This window comes from Bombus fervidus, chromosome 10, assembly GCF_041682495.2.
Source record: "Bombus fervidus isolate BK054 chromosome 10, iyBomFerv1, whole genome shotgun sequence".
NCBI lineage: Eukaryota > Metazoa > Arthropoda > Insecta > Hymenoptera > Apidae > Bombus > Bombus fervidus.
In genome coordinates this window covers 7,608,954-7,634,118 of record NC_091526.1, presented here as the reverse complement: position 1 = coordinate 7,634,118, position 25,165 = coordinate 7,608,954, and the positions used below count along the sequence as shown (strand labels likewise).

The following is a 25,165-nucleotide window of genomic DNA, read 5'->3' as shown; positions in this document are numbered from 1 at the left end:
GCGAAATCGATAAGTCCCGTTGGTCATTTTCGTGCTTTTAACGTGAATTCGTAATACTTAATAAATAATCGGATTATACTTGTTTATATTTAAGATACGTTTACGATTTAAACATAAAAGAAATCCAAGCTTAGAGCACGAACCTGCGCGAGTGATAAATGTAAATTCGAATTCGCAAAGTAGAAAGTTGGGTGCAAGTGGCAAGTGTTATCCAGAATATCTACGAACCAGAAACCTCGGACACCGTCATGCAAGCCGCGGATACATAAGACGTCGTCGTGTACGTCAAGAATTCCTCGTCTTTGCTGCAGCTATAATAAGGGCTCGTGCACACTAATTCGATAAAGCATTTAGGCAAACTTCGCAAAACCTCTTACCCATTCCGTTTCTTTTAACCGCAAACTTAAAACATTCCTTGTATATACAAAAATTTCACGAAGACTCATTGAATTACAAATAAAAGAAATGCAATGCCATGCCAATATCAATTTCTACGAGTTCTCGGCTCTTACAGGCTGTCGCTCGTGTAATTGTCGAACAATCCTACGAAAGTTTTCCAAGAACTAAGTCTCGAGCGTTGCTCGCATTATCGAGACCTTCGCCATTCTCTCGCGATCGGTGTGCACGAACCCTAGGTCCGTCGCGCGGCGAATTTAGAACGCAACAAGAAGAAACCGCGTGCGCGCGGGCGACATGGCTAAGAAACGGAGGGAAAAAAAGGCCAGAGAAGGAGGAAAAGAAATTGTTGGACGGAACGTGGCGCAAGTACCTCATTGGTGGAACCGTGACCGTTCATCTTGCCGTCACCTCTGGTATCCCATTACCGGTCTGCGGCGAAACGCTCCAAGGATCGTTCACCTTCTCGCATCGGTTCTCGAAAATGGCGCATCTCACTTCCTTCGCACTGTCCACCTCGTCGCCGTCTCTCTCTTTTCGTGGTTCTCCAATGTCCAAGCTTCTCCCTTCGTACAATTCGTACCTGACGGACCACTCTCGATTTTCGTTAGGCTGGTCAACGCCGGTCAAGGTCACGGCACGATCGACGCCGTTACTAATTTCACGCGAGTGTTCCTGGGTTCGACGACCCTCCTCCCCATGCTTCTTTCGCTCGTGTCTGCTTCGCACACGACACCGTTTCAGGAATTTTATCGCGATATCGATCCAACGTTCGATTATACAGCCTCTGTAACCGCCTCGACACTGAAATCGTCTATCCGAGACAGCTACACACAGCTTCCTTGTCCAGCAGGTTCCGGCACGTCACTTCACTTAACCGATCGTAAAATGTTTTGACTCGACGTGTCTCGGAATCGTGTTATACTTCGATTCGTATAAACATTTTAAAGTACGAAGATATTTTTCGAGTTAATGGTAAAATTCGATTTCCCGAGCAACTTGGAACGATCTTAAAAGAATTCGAAGGATTCAGGTGGTATATATGAGCGAGATGATCACTGGACGAGTTTTTACGGTATCGATCGCGATAGATGCGAGGGACGGTGGAATACGAAATCCTCAATGGATCGAGCAACGGCGACGAATCGATCTTTCCCACGTCCTTCGCGTTGGAGCGCTGTTCGCGGACTGGAGAGCTCCGCATCGCGCGTGCACGGAGCCCATCGCTATCGCCGCAGGTAGACACCCCACCAAATACACGGAGACCGGCAAGAAAATTTGTGGTCGAATCTTAACAACCCGCTGTTACACCGACGACGTTAAGAATTATATACGAGCACTTCTTGATTTATCGTCGGGCAACACCGTCGCGAATATATTTATATCGTAATGTATAGACAGCAACGGGCTTATTTATCGGGCGTTCGTTACCGCCGACAAATAATTCACGCTTCGGCGGCGGCTAATGTGCCCGATACCTACGACACAGGAGGAAAATTGGATTTTCGAGGAAGCTTGTTAACCCTTCGTTGCGCGCGTTTTACTTTCACGCCGGTACACGACCGTGTAGTAGATTATGGCGCGTAAACTCTCCTAAACTTTACGGTTAATTGAAACAGAAACTTCTGTTGATCTCTCCGTTGAACATTTTAATTATTAATTCGCGCGAACGACGATAATAATCGTGAATATAAATTATTCTTTCGAATATTAAAGATTAAGATTAATAATCTTCGAAGAAGATATTATGATTTTGATAGCGATTTTCGATAGATCGTTTTGTAGGTAATGTAGAGTTTCAGAAATATTCACGTAATACGAAGATCCAGTTTGTAGCTAGTTACATATTCATCTATCAGTTTGTTGACGCCGTTACTAGGCAACGAAAGAAACATAAATTCATTCTACTGATCGATCGACACGCGAGCTTTGTGGTAGACAGTCTCCACGTAGTTCTCAGTTAATTTTAATTGCAATAGAATTTCGTTGACATGAGCCTGTCAAAGAGTAAGCGGTTTATATAATTTTCCCGAAAACGTTGAAACGCGGACTAAATTCATAATAGCGTTACTTATTCGCTATTTATCATGAAAGAAACGTTCCCTATGTTTTTTGCTTCGTAAAATACATATCTAACAGCCATCTATATGTAGGAGGTCTATTTAGAGTTACAATTCTTTTGAAAATGATTATACTGGCGTTGTACATACACCATGATTACTTCCATGTAACGTTAGATAGTGTTTGTTTCTGTATATACACAGACTTATAGAATAATGATTCCATCGTTGATGCTGTTGAAGTGCAAGCGTTATCATACTCACTACAACATTCGTGAAATTAAGTTTACGTTCGAATAAGTAGAGTTCATAGGAACAAAATAAAACCGTTCAAAAATCATCTTGAAAAATAACGAGAAGTCTGTCAAACGCTCCAATTTTTCAAAAATTTCTTTGGAATTTACGATCATTTATGTTCAAGGAGTAAACTTATTATTCTTTTGAAAGGTTCAATTAATTTGTGCCTTCATAGTTATTCAATTATTTTGTGCACTATTGGTATAACTATTTGTTATAATCAAAGGGTCAACGACCCAACAGTAGAATCGACGCTTAGCGTGTCCCACGTTCGGCCGAATCGAGAAACACGCGAGTTGAGGATAATTCCTTGCATAATGGCAATAGATCAATGGCAGAAGAATACGTATAAGCGTGTCGCCGTGAATTCCGCCTATTTTCACGACACGCGACACACTCAAACACGGAGGTTATTAGTCATTAGGCAACCAACGTTGGCTGACCGCCGTAGCCAATGTCATGACACCGCGGGACGTTCTTTTCGTTCGTCACATATATCTGGCGTCTCGTCTTGCCGCGTCTTCGATCCTCCTGTTCGATCCTCGTCTTTTCTTCGTTCGATCAATAGCTCAGACTCCGCTCCGAATACCGTTACAGCCCTCGCACGCGATCGCATCGATTTTCCTTCCGCGATTCCGAAACGTACGCGACCAACTGCGAGGTGATTACTCTTGAAAATCTAAGTGGAATAACACGGTGTCGTATCGTCTTTGTCTCGAAAATTCGCCTCGAAATACGGACGAAGCCGAATTTCAATTAATTTCTTGCTTCTGGAATTATTTAAGGTGTTCCAGTTTCCAAAGCATCTCTCGACTCGATGCGATTTCGACGCAGTCTAAGCTTCTGTTCGAGATCTTAATAGTATCGATTGGTAGTATACAGAGGATTTCGAAATTGCTTTTAAAACACCTGCGAGCGCTCGGTTTAATCAAAGTATCTTGCAGTAGAACGAGACCGTGTCGTGTCAGGCTTCTTTTCTTCGAAAAAGTTTGTGCTCTATATACTTTATCCTGGAAGTACTGATATTCTTCTTGAGTATACTCGTGTTAAAAGTATTCATTCGCATTTGTAAGTAGAAAGTTTGTACATAATTTGGAAATGATAATTTTTGCTAGTATAGTCAAAATGAAGGAAACAGTGTGTCTATATAGTGATAAGAACGACGATCGATGTGTTGTCTCGAGATTATTTCAAATCCCCCGACATGGAGGAAGGTGTTTAACTCAACCCAATTCAACTCTAATTTAAGTTTATATTACGGATGCTAGGAATATTCGCCAGAATCGCATACGGAAATTCCAATTTTCTTCTACACCTACTTCGAGCGTTCTCCTTAATCAAGCATCGTCCTCGTTCTCGTCACCTCTCCTATTCATCTTTGTTTCTTAAATCAACACCGGCAAACAATCCTGCATTCATCAGGAACAAGGGTATCAAGGTGGATCATATCCGAGCTGCTGATGATGCATCAGCTCTCGGGAGCGCGCAACGTGGCGAAAGAAAATAAAGAGAAAGGAGATAAAGAGACGATGTATCAGAGGCACAGAGCCGACCTGTCTCTAGCCCTGTCCACGGAAACAATGGTGTATTACTAATCCTGGACTCTTCCCTTTTAGACCCCATTCTTCACTTTGAAAATTCCTTCTGGCTTCTCTCTGTGTTTTCCTCTCTGAATTTTCATACCGCCTCCTCCCCTTGGAAAACTTTCCCCCGTTCTCTGTGTTCTTCCTGTTCATTACACGGCGACCTCGCGTTCGATGCAAAAGAACGACGAGCAGCTTAATATCGACGTTGCACCTGGGCGCATCTCGACGATCGAATCCCGCGAAGAAAGGAGGAAACAAGAAACAGACGAGATGGAAGAAGAAGAAGGGAGAGAACGCAGTGAGAAGCGGGATCAAGCGTTACCCATCGTCTGGTTTCCCCGGTTCTTGCTAGCTGTTTACAATCGTGGAAGGCCGAGGTGGTGGTACACACCGTGCTAGCACCAGGTATGGTAGCCACGACTTTCGTACTTGGCGAGGACGAGATGTGACCACGGTTTACAACGGTGGACGGTCGATGCACCTCGCGACTTCCACAACCCGTAAGCCTCCGCCGTGTATCCCGGTGTCTAGAGAAGGCTCGGGCTAACTAAAAGGACTTGGACATTCAGCTCCTCGGTGCTACCAGTTCACCGCAAAAATGACCAAGTTCGTAGGAGAACGAGTACGTTCTCGTGACTTCAGCAAATTACCTAATTCGCGACATACTGATCCCTTTACACGATTTGGAAACCAGCCATAGAACGATGAAGGAAATAAACGTTGATCAGGAACTTTGGCAATGTTCACCGAGGGAAGATTTGTTAGCGGGCCCTTGTTTAGCTCCGGAAATTAACGGCGGTGCTAGAGTTTTGAACAGTCGAGAGTGGTCGATGTTAGCACGAGTTTCGGCGAAATTAACGAACGAAAGGCGGTGCAAAGAATGGAGGAGAGTCGCGGCGACCTTCAATGTCAAGGAAACATCTGGCCTTTCCATATTCGACGAACGATGTCGTTCGTTAGCTCGTTCCAGCGGTTCTCAGCCTCCATTGGCGCAGGAATTCTAGGAGAAATGGTGTTACAGTAAACGATGATATCAATACCTTCCTAGCACATACCAAAGCGTATCTTGAGATAGGTGGCACGATATATGGGTTGTTCATATGACTATACGGTAGCGTTATATTACATGAGACTCTGGACAGTAGTACTTTCTTACCAATCATATTTTGCAGGAATTTTTATCTGCGATTAAATGAGAAATAAGGTGTAATACGATTACAATTACCAATATTTGAAAATCTTTACCTTCTAAAATATTAGGTTTTATTTTTAAAAGCCAAAACGGAACTTCTATGTCTCTAAACACAAACAATTACGTGATTCCAGTAATGCAATTCTATTAATTCGTCAAATTTAATTGTTAAAACTCTATTCATTTAGAAATTTAGTTTCTTTACGCTGGATTCTTTTAAAAAGCGATTGCAACAAGATCTGCAGCAAGTGTCTATATCTCGACTAAACGTCAGAATTATTCATATCTTTTTCGCCTTTATCATCTGTATGTATCTCTCTTTTTTTCTCTTTCGTACACCAGTGTAGCACATAATGCCTGTTAAATCTTATTACAGATAAAAATTGTTTGTTAATTCTTGTTATTGTTAATTATACTGTAAAAGTAATGAATATATAAGTGACATTTCACGTATGTTTTTCATGCATCATGCGAACATGTATTGCTATGTCGTTGTTTCGAGAATAAAAAGTAGCAACTGTTTCTTGGTACCGCGAGTCCAACAAATTGCATCATACTGTCATCCGAAGGGTGATGTTCCACGATACCGCGAACAGGGACTTCTAGATGACACGACCACGTGACAACTTGTGGAAGGAAGACTGCCCACAGCCTCGAATTTCAAAACGTCTAGAAAGAAGAAACGTGACCTACGCGGAATTCTTCTAAGGCACGAAAGGAGCGGTTAGCTTTTGTGCCTCCATGATGGGGCAATAAGACTGTTTCGTGGCATGGTCTGGCAACTTTAATAAGCCTAAATCCTGGCAACTTTAATAAGTCTAAATCCTGGAACGATCCATGAGATCATGGAACATGGGAAGAAGATCGATGGTTCGATAAACTGGTAGAATATTGTGCACCCAATCGTGTATCTCCCATTAACCTCCGTGTTTCTACTCGTTAATATCGGGAAATAGCATTCGAATCGCCAATTAGACTGAAATTGTAATCTTTTTTACCTGCGCTTGGGCCAACTGGATATTCGAGTATTACCGACTTTCCACTGCTGGCGATCGTGGCCAATAATCCGTCCAAATGATCCCTAATTAAACTTAATACCTTCTCTCTGTCTCGTTTTATTCTCTCTCTCTCTTTCTCTCTCTCTATCTCCGTCTCGATCGAAATGTCATACCAGTCTCCGTCGCTAATTGCCCGGCAACGGTGACAAGCTTTTGGCGAAAGTCACACGCGCCAGAGACAACACTATCGAGCGATGTAACGTGTGCCGACTTGTTAAACGTTAATCGTACGAAGACGTATAACTGTCTACCTTCACCGTAGGCCGGCCCTCAATCCGATCTAAACAGAAGAGTCTTCCTCCGGTAATGGAAGCTCTCGACGAAATAGACGTATCAAAGGGATCGAGCCGACCGTTTTGTTCGCGGTGTGCCACAAAACCTTCGTAACAAACGACGTCTCGCCACTTACAGAAGGAAGTCGTGCTCTCCTACTGTCTCGGGCACGTTCTCCTTCACTTCCATCGTTCATCCTTCCGTTCTTCTTCGTGTCCACGCGTTTACAGCACACATATTTGTATTACCCTGTATGTATACTGTATATATATCTTTATTTGTGTATTTGATTCTGCATGTATTCCTACATGCATCCTTTATGTATCTCCTCATGAGTGTGTATGTATCGCTACGTGTGTATTACAGCGTATATATACTTACGTATGTGTCTTTATTGTGCTCGTAAGTGTATGACTGTGCATCTATAGCTATGTTTTCCTTTGTACGTGTGTGTATGATCAACCTGTGTGAATGTGTACGTATGACCAAGCCACGGTTCCGTGCCAGGTTGTTGGACGCTCGTGTTGGAGCGAGTGTGACACAGGAGCACTTCAAGATACGAAGAAGGCAAGGTAAGTAAAGCTCGTGCCCTGCCCGGTGACTGAACCCACACCGTGTGTTTCACACAGAGACAATTGATTCTGTCTCGGCCTATTCTCACACGAACATACACGAATTTATTTGGTACTGTGTATCTGTGGCATCGACAAAGACTTCGAGGTACCGAGAATCTCATCGACCAGGCTCCATCGGTAGAGTGCTCGAATTAAGATGCATCTACTAAGTGGCATCTCTTCTACGGTGCGGTTCTTCTTGGTTGATCGCTTCCGGTTTCGCGAAACCAGACACGTATACATCGTTGATACTCGTCGCTCGAAAAATTCCTCCGATGGATTGGCTCGATCCGACGACTTCGCTCGTTCAAGAACGTTTTGTTGGACGTGCTCGTAGCACACAGCAGATTTGTTTGAGTACCAGGAAGTACGAACCAGAACCCGTGCACGGTACGGAGAGGTTCTTCGTGTACGGGCAAGGGCTCTCCAGGTATCCACTCTGTCACAAAGTTTCCGAGAAGACGTTGCCTGATCGTGAACGTACACTAATTCGTGAGAAACGATGAACGAGGGGCGATCTAATTGTCGGTCGCTCGGATGAAATTTTACGAAATGTACAGAGGAAATATGTTTACTCACCTTGTCCTCGCAGGTTTTGTGGCAGATGTACTTGCAAACTGAAAATGAAGAAAATATTTTAATAATACTGTCACATTTTTGTGTTTCTTTTGTGGCACGCTGATGAAGATAAAATTAAAAAATGCTTACGAAGTATTTTATAAAATGTGGATTCAGTAGAAAAGAATTAATATAAAAAAGAAATATGCAATATCCTGTAGGAAGTGGCTATTTAAGACTAGACCAGACTCAAATCGATCGACGTTCAAATTTCCCTCCACTTCTTCACGCACTATGCTTTTTTACCATACACAGCTCCGACAGAACTACCGACTGAACCCTTTCAGACCACTAGAGCGAGCAAACCGCAGGGAATGAACTTATCGACTCACCTCTGCAGCACGACGCCTGTTTGATCACCGCCTGATGGCACAAATGGCACGGACGCGGCTTGCGCAACTGTTTCGTCCGGAACACGTGACATTGCGGCTCAAACTCGCTCTGAAATCAATCAAAAGGAAGAAATACGATTAATATAATCAATCGTTTCTCAATGAATAAGTAAAAGAGAATGCCGCGTCTAAAACTTATCTCTCAACATGCCACAGACACGTTCCCATGTTTCCTTTTTCCAGAGATTTTTTCAGCAACTTTAATTAGTGGATAAGGACCTCTTCACTGGCTAGTTTCAATGAGGTCTAGACGGTCTAAATGAAGCGCCTGTTCAACGTTGCCTTCATCGCCGGCAAAAACTCTTTCTTCCACTTGAAATTATTATTCATGAGTCGAGTGGTATTTCAAACTGTACGTAGTGAAGAAATTCGACCAGACGGTCGCACGGAAAACGACGACAAAGATGAAAAAGAAGAAGGAGAAGAAGACGAAGGAGAAGTTTCACCAACTTTCTAGCCTCGCCGCAGTGTGTAATTGTTGTCTCTAGTCGTTTCGACTCGACGCTCAATCTGTTAACAGCGCATAAGCGAATGCACCACGCTATCCAAAGAGGCGGTTCGCAAAGTTATGCGCAAATAATCGCCCGGAGTGTTTGCGATCCAGAGATGCGCGGGTTCCGATTACAAACACGCAACGCTCCTCTCTTCCCTGGGAAGCGGATACCTTGCGCTTTCACCGGGTTCGTCGCCGATCGATCGATCGATCGATCGATGAATTCGCAGAAAACAATTCCGTGGATCCGAGCCAAATTTTGCGTACCGCCACGTCGGTTGTAAGCGACGGCTGCTTGACGATTCCCCTCGTCGCGGCGGGATAATTCAATCGGCTTTCACGGGAATACGATCGTAAGTAACGATAACGCGACGAAGAAGAACCGCTCGTGCATTTTCACGGATTATTCGTCGTGAGTTTCGATCGCTTCTTCGATCGTTAAGTGGCTTAGCGGGTGGCGGACCGCGTTGGAATGCGCGTAAGGAGAATAAGAACAGCTTGGTCAGACTGGCTTAGTCAGAATATTCTGCCACACTGCATCACGCTAATCTTTGACATATTTTTGTTATTATTATTAACAGACGAACAGAAGAGGCAATTTTGTACATGAAACTACACAGGAAACAAACGAAAGTTTGAATATAACACGCAATGAGACGCAAACGCGTATAACTCGATATAATTTATAAATGCCAGCAATATTAATACGTATTTATGATATAAATCTACAAATAATCTTCGACTCGAATTAACAAATCATCTGTTCTTTTTTTCAGAATTGACCATTAATTGCGAAATTAAGAAATTCTAATTAGAAAGTGAAGTCGATCAATGTTGTTTTTCAGAGACTGATTTATTTTGAATTTTGTAGAACGCGAAATCATTGGAATCAGCTCTTTGCTAACAAATCTCAGGAATTCTGCGAGAGAGGAATTCTTCAGCTATTAGAAAGTTGTGAAAATCGTCAGTGATTAAAAGACATATACATTAACCAAACTCACATCTGAATTTTCAAATAAATTATCATGAGGACACTGAAAAGACAAGACGAATTTGTGTTAGAATCCAACATTAGGATTTGCTATCTTAAAACAAAGTTGATCATCTTCATTACTATTTAGCTCTAGTGATTGAAATTCCTTTTTTTCCAATTACTACCTTACCAAAGAGTTTACAAATTAAAAGAATCCTTTACCTTACAGCAATATAGATTTCAGTTCTGTTTTCCATTCTCTTCATATCCAATTTATCCAAAGTATTCGATATATCTAATTGGTTATGAATATACCAATCAGGAGTAGAGAGTAAATTAAACCTAAGGTTCCCTATAGCTTAATGAAATTCGAATTTACGAGTAGCCTGGAAAGCAAGATTCTTTCTATCGATTTCCAGTGAACGATAATTACAGCGAATATTTCTGTGTCATTGGTTTCACGCACTCTGCAATTAACCCAATAGCAAACCGCACGCAACATCGGCCTAGCATTCCACGCACATTCCCATGTTTTCCTTATCTCACACAACCTTTATCTTCTCGTTCTTTGATCGATCGTGTTCTCTATAATCTAAATCCAAACCAACTAGATTCAAGTTTCAAGAGAATAACAGAATTCCTCCGAACATTAATACGACAATGTTTGCTGAACTTGCCGCTTCGATAATACTAATCGATGAAAATCCAATATTCTATCGCCGCTCAACGTACCCGCTTTATCGTGGCAAAGTTTGCCATAGTTGCGTTGGCATCGAGAACGCAGCATAGATTGTAAAATACCGCGCCATTAAGAGGCTGTAATATTTCGTAATTATCAGTTTTATCGGGTAGCCACGAGTCACACCGGTTGAATTATTGTGACTCGACAAATGCGTTCGCCAATGCACGGAGGCGGAAGAACGAGCTTCCTTATTGGTTACTGTATGCAAAAGCTTGGCTGCGTTCGCTGTCATCGTAAACGTAGTCACGCAGCTTCCATTCTTCTTCGCGTTCCCCTTGTATTTCTTCCTTTTCATCTTTTTTACGAAACAGTGAATCGTGTTTCTGTATTAGATCGTTCGGTTGATATACACCTTTACATTTGTCGAAATCTTTCGTTCGTTCGATAGTACGCGCCACATCGTTGGAGTAATATTATTGGTCGGCCATAAACGTCTTGAAATATTCGAGATAAATTATGTTTCTCATGAATGTCCTCTATTTTGTACATTTTCTTACGCAATTTTATTATCCGTCTCCTATTTCATAGAGAAGAAATTAACCATTGGATATTAATTATAGTTTGACTACTAATGAAAGAGCCCGGAGACCACCATGGACTTCGTTCTATTGAATAACAAAATATGATCAATTAAGATGGAAATTACCCAGCGATGGGTGAATAATTTCGTTCGTTATCCAGCTAATCGATCTTTGACAAAAATCCAGCGGGTTTCCACTGATCGGTTAATAATTGGCGTTCTGCGGAATCCCGATGCTACTTAATTTTACCCATCCCGGTTCGTAATGATGATTTATCATCCGTATGGTCGTATAGCCGTATAGCATTGATGATAAAAACAATACGTTCTTTCCCGTCGATGTACAATTTCACGGTAACTTAATTCTATCTTGTCGACGTTGCTCGGTGCTTGTATACGTATCTCAGTAACTAATTGCCGGATTCATTAGCGAGACTGACCTTTGATGCTCGCGAATAGCCATCGTCATTGATCACGTACGATTAATTGATCTTTAATCCTCGAGGAAACCCATTGAAATCCCTGGATCGCCGGCTATCTCGCTGGTTAGTCAGTCAACTTTCTTACTCTTCTACCTTTCTCCTCGAGAATATATCCTACCACCTCGAGGTCGAGGTCGACGCTGACCCGCAGTTCGTATTTTATTCCCGCCAACACGATTGAAACGCAATAATGCCCGTCTCGACTTTAGGTACGCGAAACGATTACGGCGCGACAGAACGAGGCTGGAATTTTATTCGAACCCCGAGGTGAGACAGGATTTCGTACGGAATATCGAGGATCAACAGGCTAACTGGAATTTTAATAGCTCGGACACTATAATCACGCTGCTTTCGTACAGAAAAAGAAAAAACAATGCAAGGCAAACTGAAACGATCGAAAATTGATGAAAAACTTCGTTTCGAGGTCTACCGTTAATTTCTTTGCTTACTCTATCCAATTGAAGGTAACATATTTAAGAAATGGAAAATATTAGTTAATAATGTAGGATTAATTTGATAAATGAAAATTTTAGGAAAATGAAGGACGGAGTAATGAGCATTTGGGGGAAAATGGGGGTTAAGTAAAATGGAAATTTTGTAAAATAGCAGTCTTGAAATAAGAGAAACAGGGAAATGACACATTTTGCGAAATGAAGAATAAGCAAATGAAAATATTTCAGAAAATGGATATGCCAGAAGGCTTTGGAATTTCTTTCTCCAATGAACTGCGCTACCGAATGTTAGCGTTAGATCTTCAGTATCTACAGCAAACACAGTCGTCCAATATTTGTCACATTTAATTCAGAAAACAATATAATACAAAAGACAGGTGATACGTGAAGAATGCTGATGATCATCGCAATACGAAGAACATGCACTTCGCATATCTCTTGACAGACTCTAAAACGGAACAATTTTTGGTGAAACTACAGCTCGTCAAACGATCCTTTGTAGCCTCGACTATTCGACAATGGCTGGGCAACTCGCTTCTACGGAAAATTGAATTCCGTGGGCGAGTATGGCAAAGGCAAAGCGCGAAAACGCGATAGAACGTGGCGTGGTTCCACGCGAGCGTGACGAACATCGGTAACATTTAGCCTCTCAGTGCGCGACTCTGTTAAAGGAAGATATCGCGTTGTTGTAGTTTCCACGCAGAACAACCAGTTCGAATCAAGAGGTTGGGGAAACAAAGAGTAGGTACGGGAAAGAGAGGGAGGAGAGAGAGCGTCCAATTTCCAGCACAGTTGTTAATTAACAGATCGCTATACAGAGTGAGCCATACAATTGGGACAATCTATATTCCTTTCTTGATTGAAGTTAAGGGCAAATATTCTCTATTATTAAAAAATAAATAGTTAATAGATGAATGGTAAAAGAGGAGGACATTTTCACGACCACATTTTTTGGCGATGATTTATATTTTGTAACTAGACAATTTTTTAAAATGGGAACATTCCTTTTTACTTATGTTGAATCAGTTTCTCATTCTACGTAAAATTATACTCAGATAATATGGTCGAAAATTGATTGGTCGAAACGATATTTTAAATTCACTTTTGTAGAGTTTATCTTACGAAAGACAAAGAAAGACGTAACGCATTATTCTTGTATTTTCCTTCGTGTTTTCCTTGTCTCTTTTACGCCGAATTCTACGAGGTTGGTTAAGGTTGGTTCTTTTAAATCCATTAATTTTCAACCATGTCGCTTCACTACCGTTTTCATGTAGAATGAGGAAATGGTTCCTTTAAAAAAGGCTTTATATTCCCATTAAAAGAATAATGCATTTGCATTTTTCAGTGCATCCTTGCGTTTTAAAAAATATGCAAGAAGTGATATCGTACAAAGATAGATATTATCATAGAAAGCAACTTTCCTGTCCGCAACTTTCTGTTATCTGTTGCAAATTCCAAATACATATAACCCGTTCCAATTGCGTGGTTCACCCTGTATGTTTTCTTGTGTGTTCGTGGGCGTGGAACTGACACAGAGAGATATATATATACTCTGACTATCGTCTGGATCGAGTCGAACGGGGTTCAAAGTTCTGCCAGGGATCGAGTCGAGTGGAAATCAAGTGCGTTCCGCTCTCGGGACGATACCGTCCGCCTCTGGTTGGCTATGGTGGTTTTCTGGTGCAAAAGCATGCGGGAAGAGGAGAGAAAGGAGCACGTCGGTCTTTCGCGAGGAAGGACGAGTGCTCGAACAGAGTCGGCTTTGTCGGGTTGTGTTTGCGCTTTGACTCGAAACACACTTCGGCTCGCATTAACCGGGCGTAGATACATACAAAGAGAGAGACCACGGTCGAGTGCACGCTCAATGTTTTTTCTCCTTCGCTCTTTCGCACGCGCGTCTCCCTGTCCGCCTTTCTGTCTGCCTTTCAAAAGTCTAGCTTTTTATCCATCCGCTGGCTGCAGCAGCCAGATATACTACTTCGGTCGGATGATGCACAGGGAAATACGCGATTTCGCGAGACATTGTCAGCCGAGTGGATCGTTTACCTCCGCGTTGACGTCGTGGTAATGACGTGCGAATGGATCGGAGGTTTCGTAAAAATTATTACAGGGATTTGACTTGATCTGAGGATTTCTGGATTTAGACGTATAGTTCTCTACGATGTAGTTACAAAAGAGACTCGAGCGGATATATGTAATAAGTACTAATTAACATATTCACTGCGACACACGTTCACTGACCACACGTACATTCTAGTTGGCACATACTTTCAGATTACGTGTGGTATCGAGTCGAACGTGGCATGTGAACTGAAAATTCCGAAATTGTGAAACAGTATTTCATAACAATTCATATCAAACACATATCTAAAGGTCCATAATATAAAAACAAGTATTGTATGAAAATGTTCTGTATAGCTGCGTGCAAAATAAAAGTCGGATCCACAGCAAACATGTTAAATCATCTGTATAGGTATGGTGGACCTCTACATTATCCGATTTGAAGATCAAAATTCAAATTATTTGGCAGAATAATACGAACGTGAAATATATGACACAGCAGTGTATATATAGCGAATTGAAAGGATATTAGTTGAAATGGAAGTCAAAGAGCGGAAGCACATATTATTAACCTGAGCAGGCATATCGACAGTTCCACATCTGAAAATAAGATCATATAACATCGCGTGACAGTAAGCGAATGGAATACTTTATTTGCATACTACTGTTGTCGCAGTATTCTTTGTATTTGGTGTCAGAAACGCGAGAGATCTTAACAATGAAAGAAATAAGCATGGAGAATAGCTGAATTGTCAATAAAAAAAGCAGAGAATATAAACGAAGAAACAGAAGATGTGAACAAACGTAGGCTCAAAAATGACAAAATATTTTAATCTACGAATTCTTCGTACCAGATGATCTAAATAAAACGAAAGAAGGAAAATGCAAGAAGACTACGACGACGTAACAAAGCGCCATAAAAGATCAAGGGAAGCTCCAAATACTCGAAGATCTCGGCGCGGAGCATAAATACAAATTTATCGACGCGGAAAAAGGAGAACGAACGCGTCGCGGAATCATTACAAGGGGACTACTATCGATGAATCGTGAATGCGGGTTGCATAGAGAGGAAGAACAGCAGCAGACTAAGAAGACGAAGAAGAAGAAGAAGAGGCAGACTGTGCGCGTCAGTCGATCGAGTTGAAATACGATTTACCGGGGTGGTCTTACGCGATAGAAACGACGCGGAGAGAAAAGAAGAATATAAACGAGGCTAATGCCTTCAATGACAACATCTTTGCGCGGATGATAGAGCGTGCATAGGAAGAGGCTTGTACCATCGAACGACGATGTGTGCACGGTGGCTTTAAGTCCAATGTATGTACTTCCTCGAAAATATCTCTACGATCGCGTTACTTTTCTTGGAAGTCGTGCGTGTAACGGAGCGACGGGAAACGACGGGAAACGACAGAGAAGAACGAAGGGAGAGACGATGAATTATCGAGCCGGCATTCAGAACATCAGAGCCTCGCAGTGTGCTCCAACAAACTGCACGAAAGCGTATGCTTCGCATCAGCTTCGAGTTGCGCGAGTATTATCGCGTCAAAAAGGATGTTAGATCTGTGTCTGAACAGCGTGGTAATTTAATGAAACACAAATCCTACGAACTTCTCGTGCTAGAGAATGAAACTCACGACTCTGAACTGTCTCTTCAGGCTGGAAATATATCACAGATATATTGGGTTAGTGGAAGAGTGATGTCGGCGTTTTCATCATACTAAGGAAGCCAGTTTCTGATGGTCCATACGTTATAGTTTACAGTAAAATCATTTTAGAAGAAGCAAGTTCTGTATTTATAAAAACACTTCGTCTTCCTTTGAGCTTAAACGTCAGTAGTTTTAATAGTTAGACGTGGAACACGATAAAGTTTATTCTTGCTTTTTTAAAATTACGTTACATAAATTTGAAAAAGGCTGTAAATGCAAGAACTCGAAATTCTTTCTTATTTTCCCTATTTTCCAGATAGACTATACGTTGTTGTCGAGCGTAGCACAATTATTTAAATAAGTGAAATGCAGAAAGATCTATTGAAATATAATATACGATGAAATATACAATCTCAGTATACAATCTCAGAAAACAAAGAATATTATACAATTGATTAAGTAGAATCATAATACCAGCGATGTAATTCGGTTTTGTAGATATAAAACCGGCATTACTTTTCCGTCAGCTCAATACCTTGTCTCGAAAGAATCTGAAAGTTTTCACGAATTTTCGATTCTCTACGTGCACCACGATCGTTAACGCCAACGTTAGGAACGTGGTACCAGCAACTTTTTCCGCCAACGATCGCAAATTCCGATCTTCATATCGCACGATTTATAAGTTGAGAAGAACGATTCGAATCTCGTAAGCGTCGATGCCATAAAATTTATCATGAAATTTTGACGCGTGCTCCCGATCGTTGACCAGCGTTCTACCATTGAAAATGGAAATATATTCGAGCACCGTTCTCAGAGAGAATAAATTTTCGACTCTCGTTGCTACGCGCGTCTACGTCGTTCTTTCTCATTGATTCGAAAGATCGACCTCTCGAAATATCGTTTTCTCTTGTTCGGTTTCAGTTCCCTTTCCAACCACGAAATTTTACCACGCCGTTGGCACCACGGATTACCAATCAGGACCGTGCCCACCTTGTTCCCTCCCTCCACTTTTATTTCTCTGCTCTCTCGTGTTTTTTATTCGCACGCCGCGCCCGGAATGCCGATGGCCCGGCGCGCGACTCCGACTTTTGTGAGTTATAGTTCTCTGCTCGCAGGCGGAACCGCCGCGATTCTGCATGGTTACGTGCATGCTCGCTTCGTGGCCTGCTTTCGAGGAAAAATTCGCCGAACAAAGCGGTTACGGACGAGTATCGCGATACTCCTGCTCTTTGCAGGGGTATGGCTTTGAAAAGAGAAAAGAATTTCTGACAGAAAATTGTGGTTCCATGCGTATCGTAGCGGTATGCAACGCAACTTTCGGTTCGGGAAAACTCGTATATGGATGATAAATAAAATTCGTCCGCAACTTTCTTCGTGAAACGTCGTTTTAGAAAATTCTCCGCATTATTAATTCGTTACGATAACACAGAGCAGTAAGACTCGTGTTGCAATTGAATTGAGAAAATACTATTCCTTTATTGATATTTAATAATTGACTCGAGGGCAGTAGATAAACGATTGGACAATTATTATTACTCCAGCCACTCGAAAGCCACACTGATCCAGTTCATAAATTGGAAAGTAAAGAAAAGTATTGACGTTAGGATATTATTCCTTCTTAATTTATCTTGGGATTTGTGATTCCCTGCGCTATCCTTGCATGCTAAGTATACTTATGAAAGTGAGGAATTTCTCTCTTCAATAAATTGTACAACATGTAACGCGTATCTGGGTAAAAATAAAAATGCAGTGTAGCTTATTATCCATATAATAAAGAACAATAAACGATAATGGAACGGGGAATACATTTCCAATGGATAATAATTCTCGACTAAATACAAAGAGATGTACTTCAAATCGTGACAGTAATATGCCAAGAAATGCGAAAGTAAGCGTACGTCTGGTCGGCTGAATTTAAAGCACGATTGCATTAACATAATCCGACACCTCGGACACAGGGATCAAACGAGAAATCCATTCGAGCTAACCGATGATTTATCCGGCTCCAATCGAGAGATCAATATCCATATAAAAGCGGCAGCTTCTCTATCAATCATCGTTCCCGTTCTTCTGCATCGTTCGGCTCCTCGATGCAGAAGAATCGCGAATAGAAAACGATTTCCATCGTGACGAGAAAGACCACCGGTTAACATTGGCTTCCTATTACTCTGTCCCTTTCTTTTTCTCCTTTAAACACGATTAAAATCTTCTCTTACGCGAGCGGACATTTTTCTCCTTTGGTCACGATGCAACCAGAGATATTATTGACACGGAGTCTCGAATCGCAGACAGCGAAGAGTATCGTGCATCTACGTGGCTAGGCGAGGATAGATCTTGTTGAAAGATCCAGATACACGCCGATAACGGATGCAACGGTGTACTTGACACACCGCGTGAGATTACGTTGCACGTGCAACACGGACGCCCCGGCGATTCAGCATCGCGAGTATAAAACGCGGAACGACGAAGAACCGCCGCCGCCGCCGCCGGTGCTCTGTCTTCCTGCATCACCGCCACGTTCAACCGGTTCCATCTCGGTCAGATTTTAGCGTGGGAGTGCTCGTGATCATCGCGAATTGAATACACGTGCGTCAACGGCATCTTTGTCCGTCACGTACTTCGTAAATATCAGACGAGCAACTTCGAGGTACTTGGAGAACGAACAGAACGGTTCTTCGAATTAAAAAGGGCACGTGAAATTTTCTGCCAAACAAAAATTCCTGGAAAAGACCGGTGCACAAGATGGCTAAATTCGTCTCAAGTTTCGTTACGGAGTTCCTGAATAGCTCGATACGAAATACATTTGACAAGTCATTTCGTTTCTTATAAGTATCATCTTCTTAATTTCATCGATAATTAAGATGTAAGTAGCGAGGTGAACCAATAAACTATTTTTATACAATTTTCAGTTATAATTAGATGTTATTGTATTGAACTATATAACTACACGAACAGATGATATAAACGTGAACTATTAGATAAACGAAAAATACTGAATAGTGGCGAGAATCAGCGAATTTCTGCTATATTAATTTCCATTATCATTGAATGTTATTATATCGCATCTTATAATTACATAAGATGTTTGTTGCTCAGTGGACTTAAATAGATGTAGTTTTATTGTATCTTTTCCGTTTCCATCAAATAGAAGACGTTACACATGCTACAAACTTCTCGAACGACCTAATATTTTATAGAAAGATAAGCACTCTCTGTTGGTCGTTAGAACAGAAGGTGATTTGGAAGATCTGGAAAGAAGGAACTCGCAGCGTGAACGCTCGAATTAATCGACTTTCTGCCCGCCTTGCACAATGAACAGCCAATCGTTCAAAGTCAGTGGAACACGCTGTCGCGACGACGAGATAAGAAGCAACGACATCGTCTTGGTTATTCCTCTGCGATCATATGCTTTTTCTTCACCACGATCGGACTGTCACGCCACCAATGTGTTCGTCATTCATCACGGCAAACTGTGAGAAACTCCCGAATCAGCGACGAGAGTCTTTCCTCCGCGAAAAAGAAAGAATTGCCGAGAGTTTTACGATATCTTGACGCTGACGTTAAACTAATGGGCATTCCTCCTTTTGACGTGGTATTTTACTTTTTGCTAACTCCAATTTTCGAATTTAGAGCTAGGAATTTTCGATGAACTTTCAAAGGATATCCCGATATTGAGAAAAAGCTGGTAACTTCCTTATAAAACTTTCATGGAATTTTATTTTCTGGTTTTACGTGAATTTTCTAAAAATATTTTTAGCTATTTTCTTTTGTATTCAAATATAAAATTATAAATTCTTGCCGAAATTTAAAAGAGTAACTTGATGCCGTAAAAATAGACGACGCTTGTACTTTGTAATAGTTGAACTTTCGTGCAACTTTATCTTTTGATTAAACAAAGTTTCTAAAAATAATTACTCTACTATCCTCTTCTACTTGTAAAGTCTAAATTAGAAAGTTTCGATGAATTTTCAAAAGAGAGTGTAACTTTTAAACGATCCTTGGGAATGTGACAAACGTAACAAACTCGCGAAACTAATTTCATCATCGTTATCGGTTCTATAACGCAGATAATACGGTGACCCGTAAAAGATCAAGAAAAAGTAACGACTGTACGTTGTCTGAGGCAGAAGTAAATCGAGTGAAGCTGTTGTTCGACAGAAACGTATCAGAGGGAAGATTCCTCATTTTGAAACTATTACTCGATTTGCCCGTAATCCTATTTGGAAGCTGGCCGGATTCGTCGGTCGTGGTTTTACCTAACGATGACAAACGGTCCTGGATTATTTGGCCAATTGTGATTTCCCTGGCCACCGATATACCTTCGAGCTTTCTGGTTACTCGGAGCAGAAATGGACGTAGCCAATAAGCTAACGTTTGGCGTGCAGCGTTGAAAAATGGTAAACGTTGCGCGCGAAAGCGAGTCCTAAATCTCGACCCGTGAAATCCGGCGTTACACGTTCTGCCTCTTTGCACAGCGTGTATTTCTAATACGTAAAAGGGTACACGGCACCGTTGCATCGTAGCCGGCAAGTATATAAATTCGCTGTTATTACGCCCCGTTTTTTCCGGGCCTCTATCGAGGCAAATGTGAATTTATCGCGCGTCGCGAATCAAACAAGCCGGATACATAAAGTTTCGTCCCAGTGGCCCTGTGGAAAGCGAAACGAAGGAGAATTGCTCTGCTCGTTGATGCTTCCAAGTTATATTGCAACGATGACAAGGAGTTTCTGGGAAGAAATAATAATAATATTGACAGAAAAGAATCGGGAGTCCTGAAATGTTGTAGTAGAAATGTATGATACAAATTAATTATTTATACAAATTAATATTGCAAGCTTACTCTACCATTTTCTTGTGCAATCTGCGAATTATAAATTTAAATTATCAGCGAGAAAGATAAGCGTAACAAAACGAAGTATCATCGAAGTTGTTCTATCAATTCAGCACTTCCTTTATGCAACTCGATGTTTGAAAATTAATTAGCTTGTGGATAAGGAATTATTCAGATAAAATTGTGCTACGACGAGATTTGCCATTTATGAACACCAATTTTCCATATTAATTTCCATAAAGCAGCATTGTCTATTAATAATAAATAATGAAATCGGTATTCGATAATCAAGTATTCGGATAATCTTAAACGATAGTATTAAAATACAATAAATACGAGTATGTTTCCAGCACCTTTTTCCTAACTTTAAAATTCATAATTCCAATATCCCTCCTAATTTCTAATTCACTAATTCTATACAAGTCACGATACACGTACCTAAATATAAAAATGAAGACGTTATTCTTCTTTCTATCCCAGCTCATTTTCAAATAAAGAAAAATTTACGTCGATTAGGATTGGTTCTTCGTCAATCGTGTTCTATTGCTAAGAAACTTTTGACTGTTCTTGCTTTTAAATGGTTGTAGAAACACGCAATAAAAAAGGCACCGTTCCACACGTGTCACTGCGTAGAGCGTAGGGCATGCGTGGTTACTTGGAAACATCATAATCCTATACTTCAACTAAACGCATATGGGAGGAAGGTTGCGTATAAATCTTCCGCCGACCCTTCGTTACAGACGCCCTCGACGTCGTCTTGGAATTTATCCATGGACGAGTTGACGACGATACCACGCAGTTCCAGACACCGTTCTACGCTCGAACAAAGGCTATGCCGCGTTCTTTGCGGCGGCCAATAAGTCGTTTGTTTCAGGGACGCTCATAATTTTTCTGACACCACCCCTTTTACTTCGAAATAGCTTGTGAGGCGTGTTATTCGTCCACAGCGTGTCTAGATATTTCTACTATTATAGGTATAAGAAATTCTTGTTTGAAATGAGTTAAATATTAGAAAAATATTCAAAGAAGATAATTTAACTTTTTAAACCTGCATCAGATTTCAATCTACATGCTTTCAAGCAACTTGAGACCACTGTACCAATATGAGTCTCTTGTTTGTTTGACTTGAAACATCTTCTCGAGTTTCTAAACTTCTTCTCATTAGTCAAATCATTTGAATTCAAATAATTTGACAAATCTGAACGAGATTTTAAAGATATATTCCCGAGTTGATTCGATTTCGATTATATATATAATATTTCCTTTATCCCGAGTTAATTTGGCCCCTACGATGGAGTAAAAATTATTCTTCCCGGTCGTGAGTACGATTTTTCAACTTTTTATAATTAAAAGTTTCTTCTAAGTCCAGTAATATCAGTTAAAGATACCACGAGTCATTGAAATAAAGAAGATCTTGTAGAGAGTACATAATACTTATCAACTTCTTTCAATTTAAAATGGCCTATTAAGGTAGTCGTGCCAGATAAGAAATGATTTATCATGTTACATCATGGTCTGCATGAGAAAAAAACTCGATAAAACCGTTAACAGTTTCCATTTCACTCGTTGACGAGAGGCATGAGATGAATTAATTCGAAAGTTTCGTTCAGGAAGCCCAGCAAAAGGGGAACGAACAAACTGGCTGCTCGTAAGATTTCCACTTTTTACATCGTCGCAAGTCACGCAAGAACAATGCAACTGTTCTGTAAAACGTAACGTACGAAATCGGTCGCAACGCGCTGCCACACGCTGCGATAAACTCAATAGACGTTCCTTGCTATAATTTGTTTTCGCTTGATCGCGATAAATTGTAAACGAGACCTTTCAAGGCGAACTCTATCGATTTCCGCGTTTCTTGCAATTAAACCGTCCGCTTTATAGCGAATTGGCACTGTTGCTCGTGTGATTCGTGCTGTCCGCTATTTCTCAGCGTGCAACGAGCAAGTCGACTGTTATTTCTTCGTCGTCGTTTGTCGAGTGCCACTTCAAGGGACGCGTTATTCACGGCTACGAAGAGAAAGAAGCGTTTTATGATTCTCGTCTCGTCGTTGGCCCTTGTCTTCCGGGGTCCCAGGCGGCCGCTCCACTTCCCCAGTTTTCAACGTGAAACGTTCTCCGAGTTCTTGGCAAACGCTCGTGACCGACCGGCGAAACAGCTGTTCCTTTGGATAACGACCATACAACAGCGTTATCCGGCCGCCGTGTTATTACAGTCAAACGATTCCGATCCGCGTACCGTGATCTTCGATTACCAGGTTAGTTACCGTGCTTTTCGCGAGACAGTGCGAAGTAAACGATACAACGAGAATTGCTCGGTAATTTTGCCTTGGTAAACGGTGTTTAAGTGTCGGAGCAATGTTTCTTTTATGCGGGTGGTATGTGTTAACGGATGGTGAACCTATTGCTTGATGGAAGAAAAATATTTCTTTGGAAGAATACCTTTAATTTCATTATTTAGAAAGATCGCGTTTTTAGAGATATTTTCTAGTTTCAGTGCTTATTTGCGTAATTAAATTACTACTAAAATACTTTTAATTTGGTCGTTCAGAGAGAGAAGTCTGCATCTTCATAGTCTTCTCTATAATGAAACTAAAATTAATAGTGAAACCTTACGAGTCACGAATTACAGGTGTAATTGCTAGTTTGACCATAATTGCTAATAAACCTCTACCGCACGACGTTAAGCAAATCGATAATAAAACGAGTAAAATTTCTATGTAAATTTTGCGAATTACAAGGTAGCAAGCCATTTATGCAACAGAAATCTACATATATATAGTCTACAACTTTTCACATTCAGTTCATTAATAGCACTAGTTAATCAATTATTACGTAAAAGAATTCAGAATGTTAGGCATACTTATTTTTAAAGCATATATTTAAGTCGAGTAAAACAACCTGGAAGCATGGTAACTCGGTTTCACGAAAGCACTTTCCCCGTTTTCTTTCCTTTTCCTTTTTGCTCCACATGTTTAATGAGAATTATAAAATAACCGAAATAAGCCACAAGATTCTGATCATAATAGAGCTACATGTGTAATTTTCACCGCGATAGGAAAATAATGTACTCCGACCTTACAATTAAGCAACGCTGGCCTCGTGATTACTTATCGTTAATTAAATCAGCCTCGACGTTATCTTCCACGAGCCTTCGTGCGTTCCACAACCCCTTCAACCAAGAGTGCCTCTTTCCTCATACAGACTAGACTCATCTAGTTCTAACCGTGATCTCAAGTGCATGCAGCCCATGTATACCAGAAATCTTGTAATCGGGGAACGTACGCTCGTGGAATCACAAGATGGAACGACAAGTCATCGTTACTGTTTTTAGCACAACGTCGTTGGTGATCATGTTGGATAAAACGTTGGGGCTTTAGAACGTGCATTCCACGTTCGTAACCTATTATAAATATATATCGGAATAATAGATACATTACAGAAATGATCATAGAAATTGTTACATAAAGAGGTTGGAGATACAAAACGAATTTCTATCATTTGAAAGAAATCAGTTCATCACGGCGATACAAAATATTTCGGTTGCTTTAAATTCCATAAAACTGTGGGATCTGCACAGAAGAAGAAATAGTAATAAACAGAACACTGAGAAAATTCTTAAACTCCTTTTTGCAATTACATGGTGAGTTCAATAGAATTAAATAGCGTAATCTGACTAAAAAGAAGTTCGTGAAATGTTTCGTTAACACAACTCTGGTCCTTAATAGCTTCAGTAACAAGAAAAAATCTACTTCAACTTAGGAACATTATGTATTACCATCTATAATTTCGCGGACAATTTATTGACTGCCAGTGATACTTTCCTATGGATATATTCAGGCTAAACGTGTTCTTAGAGTTTCCTTTATTATTAGTTAGCGAAGTTTCAATCCCTTTGCTGTAAAATCGATCTCGTTTCAACGGGATCCAGATAGTTCCTAAGTAAATACTAGTCAGACATTCCACACCTCGATCAGCTTGATTTTTACAGCTGTCAACGAGACCAAAGGCTCGCAGCGGATTTCACCGTACGCGAGTTCCGCGCGATAAACCCCGACACGATAGGATTAAAATAATTTTCGATCTCTTATGCGAGGCGTAAGCGTAAGAGTGTCTCGACTTGCGTCATATAACAAAAGTAGGATAATGACAGAGTAAAGCACTACGGCCGTGGAATGATTTGAATTTTCCCAAGCGACTCTTGCGCAACTCTCGCCGACAAAACGGGCGGGTCTGGTCGTTTACAACCAAGGTGAATAGAAAAAAAATACATTTCAGCACGAAAATATCGAGACACTTACCTATATTTAGCGAAGATTACAGGGAGGGCAAATATTAGACGTCTATTTTTGTTGATTTTCTAACTTTGATATCATTAAGTAGTTTCTTATGAAGTATGTAGTTAATGGGAATAAATTGATATATTTCAAAATACGAGTTTTGAAATGTAATAGTAGATGCGATTAAATTGATTTTTAAAAG

At 40.8% G+C, this 25,165-nt stretch overlaps 1 protein-coding gene across 8 annotated transcripts in view; it reads right to left on the bottom strand.

The window, feature by feature from the left end:
• By (focal adhesion protein tensin) overlaps window positions 1-25,165 on the bottom strand; it is a 181,172-nt gene that overhangs the window by 108,915 nt on the left and 47,092 nt on the right. For 6 of the 8 annotated variants that reach the window (XM_072011589.1, XM_072011587.1, XM_072011586.1 and 3 more), the window contains exons 2-3: window positions 8,427-8,535; window positions 8,056-8,093 (exon numbers count right to left, since the gene is read on the bottom strand). In XM_072011589.1, the coding sequence (XP_071867690.1) occupies window positions 8,056-8,093; window positions 8,427-8,535 (147 nt within the window). Of the gene's footprint in view, window positions 1-769; window positions 1,580-8,055; window positions 8,094-8,426; window positions 8,536-25,165 lie in introns of those variants that run through there. The other 2 variants (XM_072011594.1, XM_072011598.1) reach the window with 2 other exon arrangements.